The sequence below is a fragment of the Heloderma suspectum genome, chromosome 3 (genome assembly GCF_057233095.1).
Source record: "Heloderma suspectum isolate Gila_16-S chromosome 3, 16-S_ref, whole genome shotgun sequence".
Taxonomy (NCBI): Eukaryota; Metazoa; Chordata; class Lepidosauria; order Squamata; family Helodermatidae; genus Heloderma; species Heloderma suspectum.
Window position 1 is genome coordinate 246,463,600 of NC_139460.1, and position 27,459 is coordinate 246,491,058.

At 40.5% G+C, this 27,459-nt stretch overlaps 1 protein-coding gene across 3 annotated transcripts in view; it reads left to right on the forward strand.

The window, feature by feature from the left end:
- Positions 1 to 26,988, forward strand: part of HSPA12A (heat shock protein family A (Hsp70) member 12A) — a 92,333-nt gene extending 65,345 nt beyond the window's left edge. Inside the window, exons 7-12 of one of the 3 annotated variants that reach the window (XM_084841963.1) lie at positions 8,148 to 8,319; positions 11,822 to 11,908; positions 13,385 to 13,489; positions 15,324 to 15,582; positions 16,425 to 16,528; positions 19,665 to 26,988. In XM_084841963.1, coding sequence (XP_084698089.1) covers positions 8,148 to 8,319; positions 11,822 to 11,908; positions 13,385 to 13,489; positions 15,324 to 15,582; positions 16,425 to 16,528; positions 19,665 to 20,299 — 1,362 coding nt within the window. In that variant the 3' untranslated portion in view covers positions 20,300 to 26,988. The remainder of the gene's footprint in view (positions 1 to 8,147; positions 8,320 to 11,821; positions 11,909 to 13,384; positions 13,490 to 15,323; positions 15,583 to 16,424; positions 16,529 to 19,664) is intronic. The other 2 variants (XM_084841964.1, XM_084841966.1) reach the window with 2 other exon arrangements.
- Positions 26,989 to 27,459: the final 471 nt, after the last annotated feature.

Genomic DNA, 27,459 nt, shown 5'->3' on the forward strand with positions numbered 1-27,459 from the left:
CACACTTTAAAGCATTTTTGTTTTTGAAAGTAGTCTATGTGCCAGGACAAGTAGCAGTTTTGCGGGGTGGAGGGTTGATTTTCATTGGGAAAATGGTGTGGGTGTGTGTGTATGTATGTGTGTATTGTATATCTTCATCAGTAAGTTGCTTCAGCGTGGGTGTGTCAAAAGTGCAAAAGGCACAATTTTGCACTTATTGAAAAGTCAAAATTACACCCTTAACCCACCCCGTGTATTTTTAATGGATGAAGAGATTTATGTACTTAGTTGTATGTAGGTAGGTAGGTAGGTATTTAAAATATTTTCAATATTTAAGGATACAACCCTCTCAAGGTAGCATACGTAGTAAAAAACAATACAATAAAATAACAAAAAAAAAACAATAAGAAAACATACACCAGCAATAATACTGTCCAACAGCCAGCCCCCCAAAACTGAAATAATTGGAGCTTAAAGTTATCATCCTAAACAACATTCCAGGAGAAAGCCAACAAAAACAAATGGGTCTTTAGACCTTTCCTAAAGGTCTTCATAGATGGGGCCTGATACAGGGTTATAATCAACATAGGCATGGTTAGACACCTGTCAAGGTCCCACACCCCAGCAGGGGCCCATTGACAAGAGCCCCCTGGACTTGCTCCTCCTCTTCACCATTGCAGCCAGCATTGTTCACCTGTCTCTCACTCTGGCCCAGACAACAGAGGCATTAAGGAGGAGGAGCAGTAGATGCCACTGCCTCGTTGCTCACTGGCTCTTTTTGAGGATAAGAAGCAATATTAGCTTGTCACTATGGTGATGAGAAGGTAGACTCACTGAGGGAGGGAGCCCAACGATGGTGTCGCCCAAGGGACTTCCAAAAACTTGAGCCAGCACTGGCCTGATGGGCCCCAGGTGGCAACTTATTCCAGAGGAATGGGGCCATTACTGAGAAGGCCCTCTCCCTTGTACTTGCCAACCTAACTTCCCTTGGTGGTGAGCAAGTGAGAAGGTCCTCTGTTTCTGACCTTAAAGTCTGGTTGACTGAGGGACCAGAATGGTATTTGCATATGAAATAAAATGCTGGAGGTCCCAGTTTGAGACTTCCCCAGGCACCTTACATGTGACTTAATATGTCAGCTGCAAATGCAATCAACAAGCTGATTGTGACACAACTGGAGACTGGATTTTGTAAGGTGGATCAGTGTTGGCTTAATACAGCCTTCCCCAACCAGGTGCCCTCCAGGTGTTTTGGATTTCCAACTCCCATAAGCCCCAGCCAGCATAGCCGATAGTCAGGAATGGTGGGAATTGTAGTCTAAAACATCTGGAGGGCATCAGGTTGGGGAAGGCTGACTTAGTATAACATATGGATGTACTGCTTGGTGACAGGCTATTTGTAAGCACACAGAAGCACTGTATACCTCGGCGTCACTTTTTCTATAGGCTCCACCCCTTCAGTCCTTGACTTTGCTCCAGGTGCATAGGCTCCACCCCTTTACAACTGGGCTCCATTCCCAGGTGCATGGGCTCTGGGAAGCGAGTCCCATGTTGCAGGTTGGGTATCCAGGTGGGTCCCAGCTCTTGACAAGTTGAAGATCATCAGTTTAAATGGACCAGAAAAGTCATTTCAGACTTCCTATCCATCCTAAACAAATTAACAGAAAAAATGTCAGAAAAACAGATGGTTTTTTTCCTCAACTGGTTGAATTTGTTTGCAGCTCAGCACTGATGAGCTGTCAAATCAGTATTTATTATGAGATGAAAAGCAACTTAACATAACGGCTAAATGTCACTGTCATCAAACATTAGGCATAATTCATTGAACATTATTTGATTCCCTATTCATTTTTTTCAAAAGTGCCACAATTTTTTTTTAGAGCCCCCGGTTCAGTCATTCTCCCCTTGAACAATTACAAGTGCTTGAGGAGGAGGGTGGAGTTGCACTCACTGGTCCCACCCCTGTGGTCCCTTCCCCTGCCAGCCCCACCAACTGCTATTCATGTGTTGGGGCAGAAGCTCAGAAGTGGGGAGCCTGCTCTACATCCAAAGGCTGCTGGCAAAATTTCAAATCCTGCATGATCAGGGTTCTAAATCACAGTCATAGCCAGATTTAGGATCCTGCATGATCAGGGTTCTAAATCACAGTCATAGCCAGATTTAGGATCCTGCATGATCAGGGTTCTAAATCACAGTCATAGCCAGATTTAGGATCCTGCATGATCAGGATGTACAATCTTTGAGACAAGATTTAGACACTTCAGCTGGAACATAGCTAGATTTAGAATCCTGCATGCTCAGAGTTCTAAATCACAGGCATAGCCAGGCTTCCCACTTCAGACCTTCAGCCCCAAGCACGTGGGTGGGGCCGGCAGGGGATGTGATGGTGAAGGCGGAGCGAGTGACGGCAGTTCCACCATCTCCCTCATGTAATTGCCCTTATTTTATGGTTTTTTTAAATTATGTTTCTATACTTCCCCATAGCCAAAGCTCTCTGGGCGGTTTGCAAAGATTAAAAACCATTAAAAATACATTACACAAAGTGTATGATTTACATTTTTTAAAATTCATATTTTATTGTGAATTTTTACAAAACAAAACAAACTGAAAACATTACAAAACCTACCAAAAAAAGAAAGAAAAAAATGAAATAAAAATAAAAATACAACAACATATTCAAAATCCTCAATTTCTAACATTACAATATTCGGCGGGGGAAAGGTTACACATAAACTTCAGTAAAAGCAGACCAAATATCCACATATAAGTCCATTTGCTAGTTACACCTGTATACTACTCTTTCAAATGTTGCTAGTTGTTAAGTCTTAAATGTTGTTAAGTCTTCAGTCCATTGCGTTATACGCGGTGAGCTTTTATCTTTCCAATATTGTAGTATCAGTCCTTTAGCAACCAAAAGGGCGCAAAAAATCCATTTACACTGACCTTGTATTACGTTCCAAGAAGCAGGTATGTAATTTAAAAGAACATTTACATCAGTAAATATTAAAGAGCTTTCCAATAAAAATTTATCTGTACAATAACGTCCTCCCAAAAGGAGGCAGCCGTAGGACATTTCCAGAACATATGAATAAAAGAAGCATTGACTGCATTACACCTCCAACAATTAGCTGAATTTGACAAGCCTTTACTAAAAAGACATTGTGGCATCCAATAGATCCAGAACAAGAGCTTTTGCTGAATAAGGCGTAACCGAAGATCCATTGAAATGTCTGATACAGACGCCGAAGTGGCAGTCCATTGTTTAAGCAAAATAGGACGTTCTAATTCCCTGTTCCATTCCTGCTGTAAACCACTTGTGTCATATTTATTCATTGATAATAAATGTTTATAAAAATGAATTGTAGGTCGATACATCTGATCAGCTTCAGTAAGTATTTCCAATAGCAAAGGAGACTCTGAGGCAGTAAAAGCAGCTGGACCGAATCTAGATACCAACAAATGTTTCAGTTGCAAATACTGCCATTCCGCTGAAGCCGGCAGATCGAATTGATCTCGCAAAATTGAAAATACCAAAAACTCATCATCAACCCCCACTAATTGATCTAAGGTAAAGATCATCTTATCTGTCCAGGTCCACCATAAAAACATTTTCTTGCCAATTGTTAATTCTGGATTTCCCCATAAAGTCAATTGAGCATGGGAAAATGGATCCAACTGTAATTGATGTGACATTATATGCCAGACTTCCCTAACTGCCAAAATTGTGGGAGGAGCTCTGTCTCCCTTAATATGCCAAGAACCTAATGCCATCCATTTAAAGAGAGGCTGCAGATAAGAAGATTCCAATACTGACCACGTCGGAAAATCTAATCTGAGTGGGAAAGACTAAATTTTAGTAGAGATCAGCAAATAGGCCTGATGGTACATAGCTAGATCTGGAAAACCGAATCCACCTTCATTAATTGAAAGTTGCATCCTTTTAAAAAATATTCTTGGTGGAGAGGAACCACAAAAGAATTTACGAAACAAAGCCTTGAGTTTTTCGAAATATTTGCCAGGTATAAGTATAGGGATCCCTCGTATAACATAAATAATTTGGGGTATGGCATTCATCTTAAGTGTATTCACCTTACCCCATAAACTCAACTTTAAAGATGCCCATCTATCTATATCTTGTGAAATATCATTAATCAACTTGTTTAAATTGAAACTAATCATTTGAGATATATTTCTAGAAATAATTATTCCCAAATAAGTAATAAACTCTGGGCACCGTTGAAATTGCCAACTGGCTAATACACCAGAGTATATCGTATGTCCAATCAGCATTATTTCCGACTCTGACCAATTAATTGAATAGCTGGACAATTCACCAAAGGTATTAATCAATTTCATCAAAGCTGGAATTGACAACTGGAGTTTTGAGATAAACAACAAAAGATCATCAGCATAAGGACTAATTTTAAATTCTAATCCAAAATGGACGAATCCATGAATATTATTATTTTGTCTAATAATAGTTCCAAACATAAATTGAATATCAATGGGGAAAGTGGGCAACCTTGTCTGGTGACCCACCCTAGTAAAAAAAAAGCTGAGAATAAACGGTTGGCCAATACTCTCGCTCTAGGAGCTGAGTATAAAATTTTAACCCATTTCAAAAATTTTATAGGAAAACCAAAATAGTCAATTAGTAAAATAAATTTCCAATGAATTTTGTTGAGGGCCTTTTCTGCATCCAAACAAATGATGGCCACCTGATCAGTTCTTTCAGAGTGTAACCAGATCAACAACTAATCTAAGATTATCAGCCCGCTGTCTGTTTTTAATAAATCCCACCTGGTCTGGTCTAACCAATACAGCCATGTCGTGTTGTAATCTATTGGCCAAGATTGCTGTTATTATTGTGATATCTGCATTAATTAATGATATGGGTCGATAGTTTGCGCAATACGTATGATCCTTGCCTGGCTTAGGAATCACATTAATGTAAGCATCATTTAATGACGAAGAAAGGGAGCCCACTTCAAAAATATGGTTATAGAGGCGATACAACTTTGGGGCTAAAAAGCTAGAAAATGTTTTATACCATTCAATTGGGAATCCATCCAGTCTGGGTGATTTCCCAGTATTCATTTTCGTTATTGCATTTATGATTTCCTCTAAATGCAGAGGAGCTAAAAGGAGCTGTTGTTGTGAAGAATCTAAACGTGGAAGATGAATCAGAAAAAAACGTCCATATCTTGCACTGATATCTTATTACCGGTCCTATACAAATCAGCATAAAACTTTAAAAATTGTGAGTTTATGTCTGTAGGAGAGGTATATATTTTACCACTCTCATCTTTAATAGCTGAAATAAAATTTTGATGTTGGCGCTGTTTAAGACGATGAGCAAGGATCTCACTAGGGCATTCACCATTTTCCCAATATTTCTGTTGTAGACATGTCAGAGCAAATTCCGCCTGTTGTGAAAGGGTATTATTCAACTCACACTTAGTATTCTGTAGCTCTTGATAAAGTTGTGCTGCAGGGGAAGTGGCCAACTGAGTTATGAGAGATTTCAGCTTCTTATTTAAGTGCGTCTGTTGAGTTTTTTAAAACTTTTTTTTATAGGAAGCATAAGACATAATTTAGCCCCTTATAAAAGCTTTACTAGCCTCCCATTCAATGGCACACAAACCTGCTGTACCCTCATTAGTACTGAAATACTCTGTTAGTTCAGCTAACATCTGGGTTTTAAACGTCTCATCATTAAGAAGTGAAACATTAAAATGCCAAAGACCAGGGGCCCTGGGAATATCAGGAAATTGCAGTTCCAAACATACTGGGGTATGATCTGACACTACCAATGTATCAATCTTGCAATCTTTGATTTAACATACTAAAGTTGTAGAAATACAAAAATAGTCTAATCTAAGGCAATTATGGTGAACTGGTGAAATAAAAGTATATTCTCTGTCAGCAGGATGTAAAATTCTCCAAGCATCAGTTAAACTATATTCCATCATATAAGTTTGAAGTGCCAGTCTCACTGCAGATTGAGTCTTGGAAGAAGGTGTACTCCTATCTAACAAAGGATCTAAGAACTCTTTAAAGTCCCCACCCACAATCAAATAATCATAGGTAATATCAACCAGTTTAAATCTGGCACACCAATATAGAATGCAGAAATGTTCTTTAAAATGGATCACAGTACAGGCTTTAAATGCTTAGTAATCAAAAGGTGCTACATCTTTAAACCAGTCCTACAATGAACCATCATGTTTGTGACTCACTTGAAGGAGCAAAGTACTGGAAGAAGGTATTTTCTTTAGTGATTAAACTGTTGGAGCCAGTTTTTTAAACAGCGATAGGGAATCAGTGACCTCCAATGTTTGTTTGTTTGTTTGTTTGTTTATTATATGTTTACATTGCCCAATAGCTGAAGATCTCTGGGTGGTTCACAACAATTATGGGCTGGACTACAGCTCCCATCAACCCTGACCATTGGCCATCCTGGCTGGGGCAATGGGAATTGGAGTCCAACATAATTTGGAGGGCCATAGGTTCCGCACCTTCCACTGGCATACTATCTTCAACCCTACTTGGCCATGCATGCTGCAGTGGTAAATACTTATTGGATTCTTCCGCCACAGTTGGGATTGGCCTTCAGACCCCCTGAGAATAAAATACTTCTACTTGAAATGGAGTATGGCAAACAGGACTAGGCCCTGCAGAGAAGAGAAACCAAATGAGGAAAGATGTGTGCCAACCAGCATTTCCTGATACTATGCTCTGACTATTTTATAGCCTATTTTACACGGTCTTCAATGAAATAGTGACAGAGGTTATCATGATATTTCCAATTATATAACTTGAGAATGAACATCCCTCTTAGATAGACAGACTCTTGAGAACCCAAGAATTAGGTTTGGTTGGTTTCAAAAAATTTAAAAATCTATATGATACAGTAGTGTAAAGCTTATTACTTGAGTTCTACCAGACTACTTTTGCTCATTTTTGTGTTAAATTGAAGCTTGAGCAGTGTAGACATGCAGAAAATTTTGAAAGCTTGAAAAAGTTCAGATCTCAAGCTTTACTAACAATTAATTTCCTCCACATCAAACATGGGATGACAGACAGCCCTTCTCAGTCAAACAGCATGGTGCAAAGGTGGGCCCTAGGTGTAGCCATGTGGTTAGGCTATCGCCATCAGCAGGGAGGGGAAGGGGTAGAGACAGCCAATCAGGGTGCATGAGGGAAGGCAGGGGGCCATGCCGCATGCAAATTTCAGAGTGCGGATTCACTATGCATGAGCCACATTTGCATTATTCATGAGCCCCTCCGTGGTGAGGGGACTGAGGGGCAAAAAAGTGGAAAAGGAGCAGGACTACTAGCACCCACGGCGACATGGGCTTTACACTAGTAAATATATGATTCAACCAAAATTAAGCACATTTAACCCCATTGATTTCAAGTCAAATCTGAGATGTAAATGTGCTTAACTTTGGGTGAAATGTGCCCTACATATCTAGCCCTCATTGTTGCATGATGAAGTTTTTGAGTGTAATTGTAGCTGGCAGGAAAGCTAGGAAGTTGATATTCAGGAATCTAGCAAATACCTTAGCAGTCTGGATAAATATTTCCATTGCACTGGGCAACTAGAAGACCAGATTTGGTTAAGTGATTTGGCATTGATCTTCCTCATATGCCACAGGCATTTTTTATGGAAAGTCAGCATAGAAATATAACAAGTATAACAAGTATATAAACAAGCATACCAATTGGGCAGATGCTATCTGGGAGGATAGCCACATTTAATGCTGGTGAGGCAGGAAGGTCAAAGCTAGTTGTCTTTTTCTTTTTTAGGGATCTGGGATCTCCTTAACTAGATGTTTAGATAGTTGATAATTTACTGTTACTTTTAACATGTCTTTGTTTATCTTGGAATATCATATGCACCCACGTCATTATATTCAGTAGGGAAAGTGCATGCATCTCTCCCATTTATAAACCTGTGAAACAAAGTAGATCATCTAACATCAACCACAATACTTAGCATATGATAGAAAGGTTAGCAAAAAATCAGCGTAGTACAAAATAAAAATCAGGATTAACAAAACAACTTCACAGTGAAGGCAATCGGAAATCAACACTGTTTGTACAACTGATTGGCTCATTTGCTTTCCTCTGCCCCCCACCCCTGCTTTATACTTCTCCATTCACAGGCAGGAATGGCATCCCCCGAGATTCCTGAGCAACTGATAATTGCCTTGGAACCAGAGGCTGCATCCATCTACTGCAGGAAACTCCGCCTTCATCAGATGATAGACTTAAGCAGCAAAGGGCCCATCAATGGATATAACCCAAACGAGACCATTGGTACTGGCTTTACACCAGGTGCAACACATTTAATCAGTTTGATTTTGTGCTCTACCTAATTCTATTCACCTTTTCATGTCAAAATCTTTGGTAGCAAGGTATTTTCAAATTTTTACTGGCCTGATTTACACAATGTAGTACTAAGGATGAGTTATCACCTAACAATCCTATTGCTTATATTCAATGTTTTGGACTGCAACGCCCAGCAGCACCAGCCAAAATGGTCATTGGTCATGGATGATGGGAGCTATAGCCCAAAACATCTGGAGGGCTATACATCTGGTTTGGGAAGGACAGTTTATACTGTCAGGCTGATTGAAGTATGAATCAAGTCTGCTGTTTCACAGTATCTTCAGTGTTTCTAAACAGTATTCTCAAATGTCAGACTTGGTGAGGCGGGTGGGGAGGTGATGCTCATTGAGATACAGTTGTGAGAACAGTTTCCAAACTGGGGTGTAAAGGGGAGGTAATTTCAGCCTTTTCCCATTCTGATTATGTGAGAAAAGTTTATTACAGCATGTTAAGACTAACTAATCTTTGACAAGTGTTTCTTAAAATGTATCCAACGTGTGGCATAATATCTGTGTTGATGTACGTGTGGTGGGCATAGAATTAGGATGCAGTACTATTTCTTCCAGATTAACTGTTCCAGACATCAGGGAAACTATGCGTTGTATCCAGTGTTAGTTTAACTTAGATCCCATTCATTTCAATGGGTCTACTCTAAACAGGACTAACATTGGATACAACCCAGTATTTTGAACATGCCCAAGGGCACCAGCCGTTGAGAAATTCTCCTGGGAAAGACCCACTGAAACAATAAGAAGCTCTGCAAGAGCACAATTCTGGAGCTTGCAGAGGAGAAATAATCAGAGCCAGCAGTCTCCTCACAGCATAAAATTAAAAAAAGCACTAGCTAAAGTGGAGTGACTTCCATCCTGGCCCAAGTGACTTCCAAGCTGGACCTGGAGGGAATTGATGGAATGGGCTGTATGCATCAGGCACCAGTTGGCTATCCCTGGTCTAAACAAAACCATACTGCCATCGACATTCCATAGTACAATGAATGGTTGCGATCGATAGATCGATAGTGACATCCTCTGACAATGTGTCCATGTTGAACCCATTTTACAGATGGGTAAGTGAGGCACAGAGCCTATAAGGATATAATCCAAGTCCCTGATCCATGACGTAGCAACTCAGTGCAGCAGAAGGCATGAGGGACATGGCATTGTTCATTTCTCAATAGGAGCAGCAGGTGCTGTGAAAGCACCCAAAATCTTATGTTTCTATCCACACTCTGCAGCTGTTGTAATCTGTTTCAGGTCAGCATACCTTTTCAGTTATTTTCTCTATAGCAACTAGGATGCTTCTGCTACCACTACCTGTGCCTGTGTCCATATACTACTCTGCTAGGTATTTCTCTACCCTGCTGAGCGATGCTATGAACTCCATCTTTAGTACTATGTCTAGGATTCCTGATGAAGGCTACAAATGCAAAATCTTCAAAGCTATTCTCTGTTGATAAAACAAAATGTTTGGGGAAAGAATGATGAAGTGGAAGGAGATTTGAACTAGGATCAGCTCCCATCTTTTCCATTGACTTGTTGTGTAGTCTTGGGCAAATCACTTATCTCTACGGCTCAGGTTTCTCTCTCTGTGAAGCAAGAATAACAGTGCCTTCCTTCACTGGGTTGCTATGAGACCCAATATATTAAAGACCGTAAAACATTTTGCAAAGTAAAACATATACAAATTATATGTAAACGATGAGAATGTAAACGATGAGAAGCAATGCTATGCATCCACTGCAAAATACTATCAGTCTTACGGAGCATTAATATAATCACATGGAGAGCTTCTAAGGGTCAAATGACATGTTACATTAAATATGTAGCGTGCAGCTGACCCTCTCTTTCTTTTTTACTCACAAGTAAGTGTGCGGGCCCCAAATGTAGATTGGGACACTATGAGGAAGGGAGGTCTAACCCTTCTCCTCCAGCCACTTGCTTTCTGAAATTTGCCTCCAAAAGGAAAAAAACACACACATGCCATTTGTTCATTGACCATGGTCGTGACAGATAGGGGGGACTCATGTCATTGTAAGTCAAAAAGAGAGGGTCAGCTAATGTAATGTGTAGTTTGACCCTTAGAAATGAGCTGTAAACTTTATTAGGTAACAAAGTGTAACTGGCATGATAAACAAAATATATTTCTCCACTCCCCTTTATTTCAGCAGAGCTTCACAGGAGAACATCTTGGTGGATCGTGCCTATTATTTTTATATCCTACTCCATGTGCCTTCATTTGCTTCCAACTTCTCTGTTGTCCTTTTATTGCTGGCTTGAGATGTTTGATGTGGGTTCATATTCCTTTGCTCATGTAGATTTGCTTACAGAGCAATTTTATGCACATCCTACTAAAAAGTAAGACCCATTGATTTCAATGCGGCTTACTCCCAGGTAAATGGGTTTAGGAGTGCAGCCGTAGAGCAGCCTGTTACTCAACATCATCTTAGCAAAGCCCGGATATCGAAGAACTCAACTTCATTTGTATTACGTTTTGCAAGAAATACTCGTATTGGATTATATTTTTGTTCCAATTACAGTATGCTTTCCTTGATTTATATATTTTTCTCTATGCATGATAAGGCAACCCTAAACGAATTCTAGAACAAATTCCATATGTGTATGGCTCCATAGTGTAGAAGTGAAAAGAAACTGAAATCTGTAGAAACTTATTTATTCATCCACAGTTTTGCCACAGAGATGCTTCATATAGGACTAACTTTGTATAGGAACTGCCTAACTGCCTTGCTTGTTAACATTCGTTTTGGGGGAGAAAGACAATAGCTCAGCTGGTAGAGCACATGCTTTTTATGCAGAAGGTCCCAGCTTCCATAGCTTCTCTAAGTAAAAGGATCAGATCGCATGTGATGGGAAAGCCCAGTCACAGCCTCCCGTCTTCCTAATTATGTGAAATAAGTAACCCACCCAACCATCCAAATGTATTTTTTAAGTATCACGACTCAAGTGCTGTCCATTCTTAATGTAGCCTAGCTTTTGATTTCAGCAGTTGTGCCCTCTGCTGGCAAGAAATGTAATTTATCCAGAACCAAAAAAACACAACAGAGATTGCATTTTCTTCGTATACAGTTAAGAGCCTTCAGCCACTAAGAGTGCAATCCTATGCGTGTTTAGACAGAAAGAAGTCCTACAACTCCCAGCGTTCCCCACCCAGGCTGGCTGGGGAACGCTGGGAATTGTAGGACTTCTTTCTGTCTAAACACGCATAGATTACACCCTAAAAATGTCCTATTTTGGAATCCGCTTGTCAAAAGAATTAAGGGAAGAGCTCTGCACTGGGGGGGGGTGGCTTTTATCCCCAAAGCATTAGCTAGCGCCTAACAGAATGATGACTAGCCAGCTTTCTGTGCCCTTGCATTTGCTTCCTGCTGCATACGCATTCAGCTTGTTCATGCTTTCTTATACTTAGTCATTTTCTCTCTGTCATCCACTAGCTAAAGAACACATTCGTCGTAACCGGCAGAGTCGCACCTTTTTGGTTGAAAATGTCATAGGAGAGATCTGGTCTGAGCTGGAGGAAGGTAGTGTCCTTTCCTTTGTTCTTGCTGCTTTTACATTGCCAGCAATGCCTGCAAAATGGCTTGGTGCTTTAAAGATACTCAAAGCATTTGTGCCCTAAAGGCAAATTCCTGTCCTGTTCCTTTGGTGGCCTTAAGATTCTGAAAGTTGCATGCTGTTAAAAAAAACACCACATCACTAAGCACTCTTGTTCTAAGAAATGCAGATACTGGTTTTAAGGCAGCCTTGCAAATATGTGTTGAAACTGAACCCCTGCGCTACTTTCCCAAGCTCCTCTTCCGCCTCCACACCCTACTGCCTCTCATTTGGATTACTACTATGCGTTATACGTAGGTCCGCCCTTGAAAATGATCTGGAAACATCAGCTAATCCAAAACGGGTCGGCAAGATTGTTAACAGGGGCCAATATGACCATATTACACCAGTGCTTTGTGATTTGCATTGGTTTCCAGTCTGTTTCCAGGTCCAATTCAGTGTACCAGTATTAACTGTTACAGCCCTAAGCAGCTTGGGGCCAGGTTAACCTGAAGGAGCATCTTCTCCTGTATATACCTGCCTGAACAATGAAATCTTCATCAGAGGCCCTCCTCCATATTTAAAGAGGTGCCACGGGTGGCTACCAGCCCATTTCGGTGGTGGTGCCCCACCCTCCCCAGAGAGACACTCACCTAGTGCCTATATTAGGATCTATTTGGGACCAGGTGATGACCTTTTGTTTCCCCAGGCCTTTTAAATTATGCCTCAGTGCCTTTTAGACCTTGGAACTAATCATTCATTCCCTTTGTTGGACTTTAATGTTGTCTTTATATTAATTTTAGGCTAGTTAATTGGCAGCATAGAAATTCCAGAAACAAATAAAATAAAATAAGCAATTGGCTGTCCATTCAAGGCTAGAAGAGAGAGAAAGAGAGAGCATGTGTCTACGTCAGTGCTACATCCTGTTCCACATGCTGGAAACTGCGACATGGTGCTATGCTATCCCAGTCCTAGCAACCGATCCTAGCTAGCTTTGAAATTCTAGAGCAGGAACCCAGGCTCTATGGCTGTGCCTATAGGAAGGCAGAAAGGGTGGTCAGATGTCATTTGCCATTCTGCTACTCATCCAGGAACAATACATTGCAGGGCTGCTTTAAGGCATGAGCACAGAGCATTTTTTTTAATTGCCTTATAAATCCACTTGTCTATTCAACTCACATATATTAGCCTTATGAAGTCATACTCTTGACTGTTCATTTTTAAATACAAGTTATAATATAGGTAACATGCCCCATTCTGTTTATCACTTACTTGCATTCTTCAGATGTCTGTGCTTAAACCAATTAACATGCTGCAAACTCCATTATCAATCTCTGCCCATTCTTCTTTAGACAGCAAACTAGCAGACAATTAAAGATATTCATGGCTTTTGGCTGGATTTCCTGACACAATGATTTGACGCTAATACAAGCTGCACTTTGCTATTACTCTTGTACTTACAGGTGACCGTTACATAGTCGTCGACAGTGGAGGAGGGACAGTTGATTTGACTGTCCACCAGATCAGATTACCTGAAGGACACCTGAAAGAACTCTACAAGGCAACAGGTAAAAAGTTCCATTCTTCACTCCTACCATTTGTAGAATGTTTGATCCTATGATTCTGTGAGATCAAATTCTCTGCTATTAAAAGATGTGGTGACACTGTTCACAGGAGTGTGTATACTCTGTGCCATGCGAACTCAGCTTCTAGACTTAGAAGGAAATAACAAAATTAAGTCTCTTATATTTGTTTCTTTTTATTTAACCTACTTCCCCAATAATTTTCCATGAAAGGCAAAAAGCACTGGCAAATCAAAGAGAGAAGAGAGTCCCTGAAGCTTCCAGAGGAGACAAGAAACAGGAATTTCCAGAAAGGGCGAAGGGATCACACAGTGCATTGAAGCCCTGTAATCTGAACGAAATGGGGAAGCCTCACTCAGTCTTCTCAGTGCCAAACCGGACATTATCTTAAATTTATAGCTGTCGCCAAATGCAGCAATCATACTCCTCCCTAACGTCTAGTAGATCTTACTCTGTGCCATGACATCGGGATACTGGTAAATTCTACTAGACATTATGAAGGGGAAATCAGATATATAGATGCCATTTTTGGCAATAGTTTCATGTTATTCTTCCCTTGAGGGGGTATCTTGTAGATGACAGGAGACACATTCAAGGAATGTAAGAAGGGTGGTGTGACCATGCAGGCTAGTGCCACACACACACACACACACACACGACATCTATGTGTCTGGTATATATGGAACTCTTCCATTTGAGACAAGACCCTGATTGGGCCAGGATATCTCTTGCTTGGAGAAGCTCAACATAGACACATTAGTATATGTGTGCAGGCCTTTCCCGCACACAGTGAATGTGCAGATACTAGCATGTGTGGCCACTGGGCGCATTAAGGGCAGGGCTAGCCTGTGCACACACACCCCACATGTTCTTTGAACACATGGGGGGGAGACTATGAACACACACACACACACCAGTGTCTCCTGTTATCAGTCTCTGGAGGCAGAGCTAATCATTTAAGACTTCTTGTTGCTCTTTTTGCCATCCTTCTGTGTCTTCCCCACCTCCTCCAGACTGGAGAGGCAACAGGGAGGGAAGGAAATTAAAAAAGAAACAAGAAACCTAGGGCAGACCAGAAGAAACCAGCTCTGTGAAAGAGGAAAGCAGCCACATACCATCACCCCACTAAGGTCAGGCACATAGTCATAGGTCAGATTGTAGTGCGATTTGCAGCAGAAAGCAGGGTGAAAGGCAAGGCAGTCTGACAGATCAAGATAGTTAAAAAAGAGAGAGCCATGCTACACGCTGCAGGAGAAGATCTTCCATCTCTTCACCATATCCAATTGTTCCTTCTCTATAATGGGAATAAATAATTGACATCTGGGAGAGCACAGGGTTATATGAGCAAGAAATCTTCATTCAGTTTAGTATAATTCCCATCTTCATACATGACATTATTGAAGATATCAGCTTGAATGCTGTCTGATTCCACTTTGGAAGTATAGTAGTACAGCATAGGTACAAAACTGTACTTGCAGAAGACGTTTTATATAAATTTCACATACATGCTCCTAAGCGCATTTACTCCATGTCTGGCGGAATTCAATTGACCTTATTCCCTAATAAGTGTATCTAGGATTGCAGCTATAATTTTGTCTTAGGTTTTTCTGTTTTTAGATCCAGACTTAGTCATACTGAGGGTAGACCAGTGATTAAAATGGGTCTACTCTGAGTATCATTAAGTCTGGGTCCTATCAGTATGTTTTCCTATGTTTAATTTTAGAATGCATATTGCAATGGCCATAGAATTTTAATATTTGGACCATATAATTCCTTAAGCAATATGTTTTATTAATGATGCCATTTGTTTCTGATGCAGGTGGGCCATATGGTTCCTTAGGGGTAGACTATGAATTTGAAAAACTCCTGTGTAAAATATTTGGAGAAGATTTTATTGAACAATTTAAAATCAAACGACCAGCTGCCTGGGTTGATCTGATGATAGCATTTGAATCTCGCAAGAGAGCAGCAGCCCCAGACCGGACTAATCCACTCAACATCACTCTGCCTTTCTCATTCATTGACTATTACAAGAAATTTCGAGGACACAGTGTGGAACATGCCTTAAGGAAAAGCAAGTAAGTACAAAGTTAACCTAGCCATTCTATGCCCATTTACTAGGCAGTAAGTCCCATTGGACTCAATGGGACTTATTTCTGAGTAGGCATGTATAGGATTGCATTTTACAAGAATCCAGAGAAGTTCTTGTGTTCTTTGCCATACAAAAAGGAATAATTAATTCAAGGAGGCTGGACAAAATTACCCACAATATGTGAGGGAGATAGTATTCCATTTATCAGCATGTAAATGACACTCCTTATTTTTAGGATTGCATGAGGATTGTGAAATTGCCAAATGCAGCTCTTCGTTCTTAGCTCAGCCTTCCCCAACCCGGTGCCCTCCAGATGTGTTCCAGTACAAATCCCATATTCTGTCCAACACATCTGTTGGGCACCAGGTTGGGGGAAGTTGCCTTAGCTACTTCATGACATAAGAAAAAACTGATTACTTCTCCTTCAGCATGAGTGGTTCTTTTCTCCTTCTCCTCTCCCTTACTATCTCATCTTCCATTTATCATGACTTCATATACTGTATCACAGCCTTTGCTAGTGTACACAACCCCAAGGTTACACAGGAAGGATGTGACACTGGAAGCTAAAGTCTCCTTTCCCTCCCCAGTCTTTTGAAACAAGATTTTCCATTAGTAAGTCGTAGAAGTAATGACTTACTAATGACTTAGAGTAGCTCAGTCAGAAGTGTTTCACTAGCAGTATGAAAATAGCTTATGAAATGGGAATGGATATCCTCCTAAGAGTTATTTTGATTGGTAGCATCCAGTACATCTCAAAGAAGATGCCTTATTCTTAAAACCAGACAACATTATTTTAGAAGTAAGCTTTCTTCTCATGTCTTGTTGCAGCGTGGATTTCGTGAAATGGTCATCACAAGGAATGCTGAGGATGAGTCCAGATGCAATGAATGCCCTCTTCAAACCCACCATTGACCAAATCATACAACATCTCAGTAGGTATCAATGGTCTGTTGAGTTTCTAAGCATTTGTTAAATAATTCAGTAAAAGATTGATTGTTTAAAATTCAGAGACTGTTTCTTCAGGATGGTTATCCTAAGATTTTTTTATCTTGAGATAACTCCTGCTTACATGAAGTTCTAATGTTTCAGTCCATACCCACCTTAACTCTTGAGTTGCTGAAATTTTTCTATATAGAGGCAAACTCTGAGAACCAGAATTTGCAAGAATAATAATAATCTTACTATTTATAGGTTAGCACTCACCTTGGGATGAAAGAGAGGATAGTCACCATCTCTGATTCTGATGGGGTTGTTAATTATTTTTACTTCAATCTCTGATTCCCCCCCCCAAAAAAAAAATTCAAACACACTAGTCACACATACAATCAAGCCAAAGTTGAGGACTTTTAGAACCCATTGATTTCAAAGTTAAATAACCACATAGTGTAGACTCTGCTAAAAATAGCAGCCATAGAATGGCTTCTCCTTCTACGCTCCTACTCTCCCAGTTTGGCCTCATTGTTTAAAATTAGGACATAGCTACACTACATATGTAACCTCATTTAATAGTTATTCACATGAACCATAATGACTGAGGAAAGCAAGGAATTACAGCGGCGTGGACTGAGAGAGCAGAAACACTGCCACTGAATCTGCCCACTCCATCGCATCCTGAGTGGCCTTACCCCATCACTCTCCTTGCACTGGGGCTGAGGATCTGAAGTGGGGAGGCTGCTGTACATGTGTAGGCTTCTGACAACATGTCTAATCACATGAGGGATTGAACACTTGAACAGGGCTCCTGACTCCATGGAACACTGTAGCTCTTAAGGGGGACTAGAATCTCTAACAGACAGTGCTCAGGGAATGCACTCTCACCCAACTACAGTTGCTGATTATCTGCATCTCTGCTATTGAAATCAATGGGAGTTTGTCTAGAATGTGCTCTGATTTTATGCCTTAGATACTGAACATGTAGTCTGCCCATGGCTTTCATAGTGGTTCATAGTGCGATCCTAAGCATACCTACTTGAAGGTAAATCTCATGGAAACTAATTGGAACTTATTCCAAGGAAATGTAGTTAGAATTGGATTGGTAACCTCCTAACAAGATGCATGAAAGCCAGAGATAAAATAAGCAATTATCATTCCTTCATTCATTTCATTTATATCCCACCTTTTTTCCTCTTGCAAGGAACCCAAGGGGGCTTACATAATCCTCCTCCTCCATTTTATCCTCACAACAACAACCCTGTGAGGTGGGTTGGACTGAGAGCCTGTGACTAGCCCAGAGTCACCCAGTGAGCTTCCATGGCCGAGTGGGGACTAGAACCCGGATCTCCCAGCTCCTAGTCCAACACTCTCGCCACTACACCATGCTGGACAGGAATTTGACAGAAATTATTATCATAGCAAGCAAGCCATTTTCCCCACTCCATTGTACAATATTACTTCCTGTCAAAACCAGCTTTATATAATCACAGTACTGAGCTTATTAGTCCAGCTCATGAGTAATATGGCTTGAAAGTACTTTGAAGTATACTGTTTAGGTCAGACGTATTACTTCAATCTAATATTCACATCTAATATTTGGGCAAAATTTTATCTCATCAGATTTTTCTACTCACAAAGTCATAATATCAACCTGTTTCAGCCACAGCGACTTACCTGATCTCCAAAATACATTTTAGAGCTTTAGAAATCATGAAATCGTCATAGCAGAGACATGTGTACTACCAGCTTCCATGTTACATAGTTCTCACAACTAGTCCCAGTACTGGAAAAGTAGCTCTTATGTAATATCTGAACTACCAAGGGAAATAATACAATCAAGATTTTATTCCAGTAACCACAGAATAGATTGTGTAAAATAGCCACTACATGGCTGATGAGATACCCACCTTGCCCACTATTGGCATTGCCCTTCCACGGGGACTCACTAAACTTGCCTGATAATTCAGTGAGGTAAATCTTTTTTCCACCATGAAAATCTATGCACCTGAGATACTGTCAGTGTTTAGGTCTAGCAATATTTGGCTATTCCTGCACACAGATTCATCTGGTTTATGTTATGTATTATTTCAGAGACAACCCTGTTTGGTCTCTTTGAACCCAGTGCATTGGGGGGGGGGAGTGGTCTACCTGTTTTTAAAATCTCTTCCAACTAGGACTATCAGCTGATTAGAAAATATATATATATAATTAATTGATCCCATGCTTTTTAAGTGATCAATTGGCTGATTAATCTATTCTACTTAAATAAATGTGCCATTACAAAAACTTCAAGATGGAGGCTTTTTTTGATAATATTGGAGGAAGTGGGCTAAAACCTTTGCTTGTTAAGCTGTAAGTTATCACTCATCATTAAGAAGGAAAGGCCATTTTTCAATTATATTAACATACTGAAATTAAACTAGTCACAAGTGGTACCTAGCTATTAAAAGTATTATGTTATTAAACAGACTAAAACTTGCCACTCTATTTCCAGTCCTACAGTGACTTCAATCTGTCAGCTAGAGAGGTGGGAAGAATTATTTGAGGTGCCAAGTGAGATTTCAAAATGGCCAGCCTTCCCCAACCTGTTACCCTCCAGACGTTTTGGACTGCAATTCCATAACCCCCTAGCCAGCATGGCCAATGGTCAAGAATTATGGGAGGTGTAGTCTGAATCATCTGGAAGCACCAGGATGAGGAAGGCTGTTTTAGGCCAACAGATTTACTGGTGTCATCATCATCCTAGATGTGAAAGGCATTTTGACTCCTTTGTACTGCCAAACACACACACACACACACACACACACACGTACCTTTTTGATTGGATTCTTCCCATGAGATTACATAGGGACATTGGAAGCTGCCCTATAGCAAGTCAGACCATTCGTCCATCTAGTCCATATTGTCGACTGTGACTGGCAGCAGCTCTCCAGGGATTCAGGCAGGATTTTTCCAGCCCTGCCTGGAGATGCCAGGAATCTAATTTGGGACGTTCTGCATGAAAAGCATGTGCCCTACCACTGAGCTACAGGCCTTCCCATGTATTGCTTTTGTCATTAGGAGTTCTTATTGCTTGGTCCTACTAAATGTATTGTATTAAACATATGACCCCTGTTGATTTCTTTCTGTGCTAAGGTGATCTGTTTGAAAAGCCAGAAGTAACCAATGTAAAGTTCCTATTTCTGGTGGGTGGATTTGCTGAAGCTCCACTCCTACAGCAAGCTGTCCAGAATGCTTTTGGCTCAAAATGCCGAATCATCATTCCTCAGGACGTGGGGCTCACTATCCTCAAGGGAGCAGTCTTGTTTGGCCTGGATCCTGCAGTCATTAAAGTGCGCCGTTCCCCCCTGACCTATGGGGTAGGGGTCCTGAATCGTTATGTGGAAGGGAAGCACCCCACAGAAAAGCTGCTAGTTAAAGATAGCACCCGCTGGTGCACTGATGTCTTTGACAAATTTATTTCTGCTGACCAATCGGTGGCTCTTGGCGAGACCGTGTCGCGCAGTTATACACCTGCCAAGCCTTCGCAGCTGGTCATCGTGATCAATATCTACAGCTCGGAACACGACAACGTCTGTTTCATCACTGAGCCAGGGGTGAAAAAGTGTGGCACACTCCGCCTTGATCTCACAGGAACTGATACATCTGTGCCGAGCCGGAGGGAGATCAAAACACTAATGCAGTTTGGGGACACTGAGATTAAAGCCATGGCAATAGACGTTGCCACCTCTAAAAGTGTCAAAGCTGGTATTGATTTCCTAAACTACTAATACTCATTCCCTCACCGCCACCTATTATTTCAGTATTCTGTTCTCTCATTTCTCATGCATCACCAAATGGGCTTGAATTTTAGCTAGAGCTAGACAGAAAAGGATAGCCATTGCAAAGAAACATCAGGCTTTTTGTTGTTGTTCTTGAAATTATCTATTCAACAGTCTGAACACATGGTCATCAGGTGCTTCACATTAAGCTGAATAACCCCCAAATGGCTACACATATAATGGGAATTAGTCATTGAAATATCACTGCCCTTTTGACCGGGTAAATGAATTGCTTTATTTGAAGTATTTAATATGCTCTGTATTTTGAGCCCACATTGTCAAAGCTGATATTCTTGGTCTTTTTTTTAGACCCCAATGTAGCAAACAGCAAGTTGTCTCCCTAATATCAGGATAGCAGAATGTAATCTTTGCCACACCGAACGAAGGTGCTCTTCAAAGTGACTGATTTGCTGCTGCTGTTGTGATGATCAGCGGAGACGTATAGGTGTTTAGCAGTTTTAAAATAAGAGAGCTCTCTTATTTATATGCTTTTATACAAATGCTATAGTTTCAACCTCTGGCCCCTCATTTTAAAACAGAAACAAACAGCAGTTACAACCCAGGTTTAGAAATTGGCTTTCTATGATAACAAAGTACATCTGTTTAGCAGGGATATAGGATATGTTGATGTGTGGGTTTTGCTTCTGTTTAACAGAATTCCATGTCACAAAATGTATTTGCTGGGGCTGTAACTCAATTAAGGAAATTTTAATCAATCCATCAATTAAATTTGCAGAATATTTCTGAAGCAAAAAGTATACACAATTTAATTTGTAGATGTTCACAAATATTATAGCAATCATCATCTTAGGAAATGCATTCTACTGCCCACCTTCCCATATGAGAAAAGAGGGAATGCCTCTGAAGATGTTGCTTGCCTCTCTGCAGTTTTTATAAGCATTTGTGTGTGTTTTTTAAATAACATGCTGCCCCATTAATCAGGGACACCAATTCATTGATTTGACACTGCAGCCCTAGTATTTGCATTTTTCCCTCTTTTTTGACCATTGGCTAGAGATGTTTTACAAACATCACAACTGTTTCTGCAATTCAGAATGTGTCCCCACCTCACATTTTATCTTTGGACATCCTGTGGTACGTACCTTGTACTTATTTTACGTACCTCCAGCTAGCCAGTTCATGGGACGTTCCCATGCAAAACAAACAAGAGGGTACGGTAGCAGTAGTTAACTAGAGAGCACTTCTATCCTCAGGTTGGAGAAAGGAAGGCGCCATTTCTCATATACGTTTATAGGGAAATATTATTGCGTTGGTCCTAGAGAGTGAGATCCAGTATAAGAAAAGTGATACCTTTTTATTGGACCAACTTAGTTCATCTGTTGATGAAAGAACTATATAAAGTTATTCAGAACTCTTCATCAGGAAAACATACACACACACATACACAGGTTATTAAATCCAAATTATATACAAAGTCAGCTACCTGTCATTAATTCGCATTCACCACGTTTGACTTCCCCTTATTGTTCCCTTGAAGTAACTATATATATATGCCAGGTGTTCCAATTATGAAGTGTGCTGTTTCCAGCTTTCCTCCTCACCAGCTTCCTCACCTCTGTGACAAACCTTTGTCAGGAAGAAGCTTCAAACCCACGCCTACAAAAACTGCCAGGAAACAGACTATCAGCAGGAAATAGCTGCTAACAAAAGTCAAGCTGTGTCGTACCTGGCCAGAAGAGGGGGCACAAACACTATCTCTGGGTATCATTTGACTTAGTAGAGACAAGATAGGAGCGTGTGCGTGCATGTGTGCAGACACACATACACAACCACTTAAGAAGGGAACATGGCACATATCTTTGAGCACTGCCAGCTTCAAAACTAAAAGGCGCTAGGTGACAAGCTCGGTCTCTTCCAAGTGTAAATCAGAGCAACTGAACACAATTGGCCCCACACAGAGAAAGTGCTTTAGACTGAGTGCAACAAGGCTGCCTCTGTGTGGTTTTTCTGGAGTGGCTCATTGTCTACAGCAGCTCATTATTATCCCACACCATGGGCAAATCCACCTAGTGCACGCGTGTGTGTGTGTGGGGGGCGGTCTGGTCAAAATACGCCTCTCTGTGCAGTGGGTCATTCCAGGCCAGCAGTTTGCAGTATGGAGGCTAGCTCCAAGCAGCGCAGTTTAAAACCACGATACAGGGCTGTTGCTGTGTTGCCAAACCCAGACATATTGGATTTGAAGCCAGGCCCCAAACAGCGGATGAGTCTGCTGTTAGCAGGAAAAAGCTGTCATTTTTTACAGCACTTGGAAAAACCCGTCGTCATCCACTGAAATCCATTATGCTTTCAAGACACCAGAAGGCAAATTGTCTAGATGAACCTTTTTCCTGTTAGCTATGCATGAGTGAAAAGCCATAGAATCCTTTTACTTTTAAAATCTCCGATTCTTTATAAGGCACTTACATAATATTTTAGGGGCCAGGTATTCACTGGGCAAACATCTTAAATTGTCAGTGAATAATTTAAGAAAAAAGGTCCCTTTGCATTATATCCATTATATAGTTCCCTGAAAGAATGTGAATAAGCTTTGCTGAATTAACTATCAGAGGGATGGACTGGATCATTTTAGTCACAGTATCTAGCTTGCTGTTCCTTGAATAATTATTCTACTAGAATAATTAGGAAGTGTGCATGCTGACATTCCTTTTTTTAAATCCTGTCCGCTGCATTTTAAAGGCAAATATTTAATTTGTTTTTCTATATGTGTGAGTGTGTGGCCTTCTTATAGTTTACAAATAAGCAATTCCCAAGGATGAGCTATGAACAAAATCATTTGATGTATATACAATATTTAAATATTGTACAGATGCTTTCTTTCTAAAGTGCTATTTTCTTGTACAGAACGGTCTTTATCCCTGTTGATTTGCATTCAGCGGTTAATTTTAAATAACATAGTTTCTCAGTCTGCTTCAATAATTATAGGCTTTTAAAGATGGCAAGATATGTAATGCACAAAGCTGATTTTATAATAAGAGAGGAGTGTCAGAATGTCAGACAATACCACGTTGTTCTTGCTACGCAAATAATAGCATGCAGACACTGCTGGGTTTTTAATTCTTTCTGCTTGAACAGGCAAAATTCCATTTGAAGGAATGCATAGGAATGGGTTGTATCCAGTGGTGCCATTCCACCAGTGGAATGGACACCACTGGTGGTTTGAATATCCCATCCAATCCTACAGCCCGCCGCAAGTGCCCCAAATCTGCTCCAGAGGGCTGGGGACCTTCCAGAGCAGATTTATGGGGCATGCAGAGGAGGGGAAAGGAGTCCACTGTCATAACGCTGGACTTTGCTCAATAAGTATTTCTGTAGAACAAGCTTCCTCTCCTATATGAAAACTAGGTGATCTTTTTACGACACTAACTACGCCAAATGAACTCAAGATTCAAGGTGTATGTTTTATTTCACTGATCTCTCTTTTTGCTAGCCTAGACCTGCACAACCTGTAATCCTGCAAGCTGAACATAGGCCAACAGGCACAGATGATGGCCCACCAGAACATCCTGTATTTGCCCCCTGCCTGGTAAAATAAAAAGAGAGCGATTGCCAAGCATCAGGCAGGTCACAACACATGAATGGTGACTCACAGGTTGCACAGGCCTGCACTATGCTAGAACTGCAAAAGTCATGACAAGCTAGAAAGGCAAAAAGAAATGCAGATTGCTCAGTACAGAATATTATGATGTCAGATGGTTTAATGTAGGCAATGGCGCAGTGGTAAGCAAACTTTTGGGCCCAGGGGCACATCTGGAAATTTGAGAACTGTCCTGGGCACAACCATAAAATGGCTGGCCTGGTTGGGCATGGCTAGTCACAAAGGACAAGTAAACCGCCCAGGGGCATTCATGTTAAGTTAAGATGGAAGCAGCTAGAGGCCCCCATTTCACTTCGAAGCAGTCCAAGCTGCCAACAAAAAAAACCTAAAAAATATTTAGGTGTGGGGGCACACTGGTGCCTATGGGCATCATGCTGACTACCCCTACAATACAGTGACACCCTTTGGTCCGCCACCTCTCCTTTTCTGATGGGCCTTATGCAATCTCAAGTCTTGGAAATTTGGTTGCTGCCTGGGAGTCACATGATCATATTTGAAGAGCTTCCTTGACTGTGTGACTTCTGACATTTCCTAGCCCTGTGATTGTCTTCAAGTAACATTGTTCCATTTGTCCTATCATCATACATTCAATAGAGCAGGCCTCTCTAACCTGGGACTCCCCAGATGTTTTAGACCACAACTCTCAACATTCCTGACCATTGGCCATGCTGGCTGTGGTTGATGGGAATTGAAGTTCAAAACATTTGGAGAGCACCATGTTGGGGAAGGCTGAAGTAGAGGGAGGCCTTTAAAAATAATTTTAGCATAATCCTATACATGTCTTTTCAGAAGTAAGTCCCACTGAGTTCAATGGGGCTTACTCCCTGGTAAGTGCATATAGGATTGCAGACTTAATGACTAACTTGGATATTGCTGTCATGAGGACTGGGTAAAGCTGTTCTCCTTCTCATTACTTCATATATGTGTTGGGAAGAGGTTTCGTTCTATAGAGATTCTTAAGCAATCATCACCAAAGGCCATGAAGTCCCTGCTGCTAGGAGTTTTGTTCTGTCCCCCCGCCCCGGCATTGGAGAAATATATCGCTGCTAGTGCATTGCTTTCCAGTCTTTATTTCTGTAACTGTCAGTCATTTCTGATCCTTTACAGCAGATAGTAGAATGCCATCTTTACATGTTTGCGCAGTCTCTCCTCCTCCTCACTATCACAAAGGCCAAATAGAATCACCGGTCCCCAATTTAGGTCGCATATCAAGGCCATTTGTGGACTAATCAGCTTGTTCACACAGACAAATTTAAAGTGTGTTGAAGTATGGATTTTTTCAGTATTCTAGCATATGTTTTATGAGAGTGTTCTCACTAGTTTGTATTTATCCATGACTACTTTTTTAAAAGATGTGATGTTTCCCCAATACATTAATGTTGATTAAAAGCATGATTCCACTATCTGTATGCAAAAACATGATAAAGTACATTATAAACCCATTACCAGTTATCTTCTCTGAACAAAAGTATGTGTAAATGTTTTGTGTATTAACTTATCTTCATTAATCACTCTTTTGAATGTCTTATCATAATAGCTATCATTCCAGGTTGAAAGCACTGTAATTCTGTACTAATGAGAATCTGCTCTAAATTATCCCAAAATTGTGATACAAGATCTTAAGATTTCCATCTCATCTCAAACCAGAGGTTCCTTAACTTCTGCATAAAGATTTATTCCATTTTGATAGCAAGATAATTCTATTCATTGAGGTGAAAGCTACATTTTGCCCAGCAGTGCACTGGCTTACATGAACAAAACTTTTGGATGTGTCCACACATGTGGGCGTGTGGGTGTCTGATCTGATTAATTCCCTGGATGTAATTTGTTCAGCATACCTGCAGCCAATGAAAGGAGGTAACTCATGGATGGCTGCAGCTCTTCAGAAATATAACATGCAGCTAACAGACAAACCCCTTCAGCCAGAGTTCTTGCCAACAGAATCCCAGTGGAGTAAATCAAATAGGGCAACTGCAAATATGTTGGCTGAAATATTCTTTGGATGATAGCTACTGAATTCTGATTCACTGCCTGTAGTAACCATTTCAGTATAATCAAACTGCAGCGGCCAGTTTAAAAATGCTGCTGTAGTAGCACTGTTGCCATTATTGTGAGATGCATTTTTAAAAAAGTTCCCACACCCCAGCCTCCTCAGCCCTAAAACTGAGTATAGTTTTGCTGGGCATGCTGCCAAGAATTCATCCTCACTCCCCAAAATAATAGCAGATCTAGGTTAGGCGTCTAATGGGATTTTTTTAGAAATAGAATGTGATGCTGTGACTACATGCTTTAGTATGGAGCCCTATGCGATGTTTAAAATAAGCGGCACATGAATGTTCCGTAATAGGTAGAATTTGCCCCATCTTGTTAGGTTGGTAGAAGTAATCCAGATGTGAGTAGATGCTAAAGTTTCCATAAGGTAGATATTCAAGTGTTTTCTGCTGCAGGTTTTTTGCAGACCTTGATCGACGGAAACTTAAGGGGAAGGTTGTGCTGTGTGTCCTGTCACAAAGACGCAGACTTGCACCCTATCAGCAAAACTCCCTTTGCTTTCAATAAAAGTTTCTGTCTGAGCAAAATTATGGAAAAATCAAGGTGACTTAAATCTGGTAATTAAGAATCATGGCAGAGTTTGGCAAGATACAGTGCTGTTAAAAGACACCTCAACCAATGCTCTGTGTAGTACTTCCGAATAAACATTTATTTTGAACATATAATGATGTAATTTTCAACCTGCAGTAATGTAATTGCTATGGTAAACTGCATATTTACACTTTAAAAATACACACACAATGCATTGTGTACAGATTGTTGGGCATAACGCTCCAGTATTCATCTCTGCTTGGGTAATTCTTCAAATATATTGTAAAAAATAAACCCATCATTGTGATCTCATTCACTTCCCTCCCTGTGCAAGACTCCAGACCTTAGTAAGTACTGGAGCAAATCACAAACTTTTCACATTTGCATCTTCTGAATACACTGTGTTCTTCAAAAGTATCAAATAAAACACAGTAAATCATACGGGAAGTAGTGTTTTGCTGATTATTTCTGGCTCTTGTGTAAAAGTTATTTCCAGTACTAGGCAGAATCCCACAGAAAGTTCTTTTGTGCAAGACACTGTTTAAATTCAGTTCAGTAGGATTTGTGCAGAACTTTCCTGGACTCTTAGCTTGGAATTTTTTTAAGCCTCCAATGTACTGCTTTGGCCCAATGACAATGATAGTCATTAAGAGTTTGGAAATGGTTGTTCTAACAGAATATAAATATTAGAATTTGCTTTCCATACATTCAAAAAAGGTATTATGAAATGCTTTTTTTCCGAGTGCTTTTAGTGAAAACATCCTGCATCCACAGAACCAAAGCCCATGTTCTTCTAACAAGTCCTTCCCTGATATCTTTGCCCTCTAGACTACTTCCCCAGTGAAGTCTTTTGTTTTTTTTATGTCCCCCCCCCATTACAATCTTTTTAGATCTGCTGTGCAGCAAAATC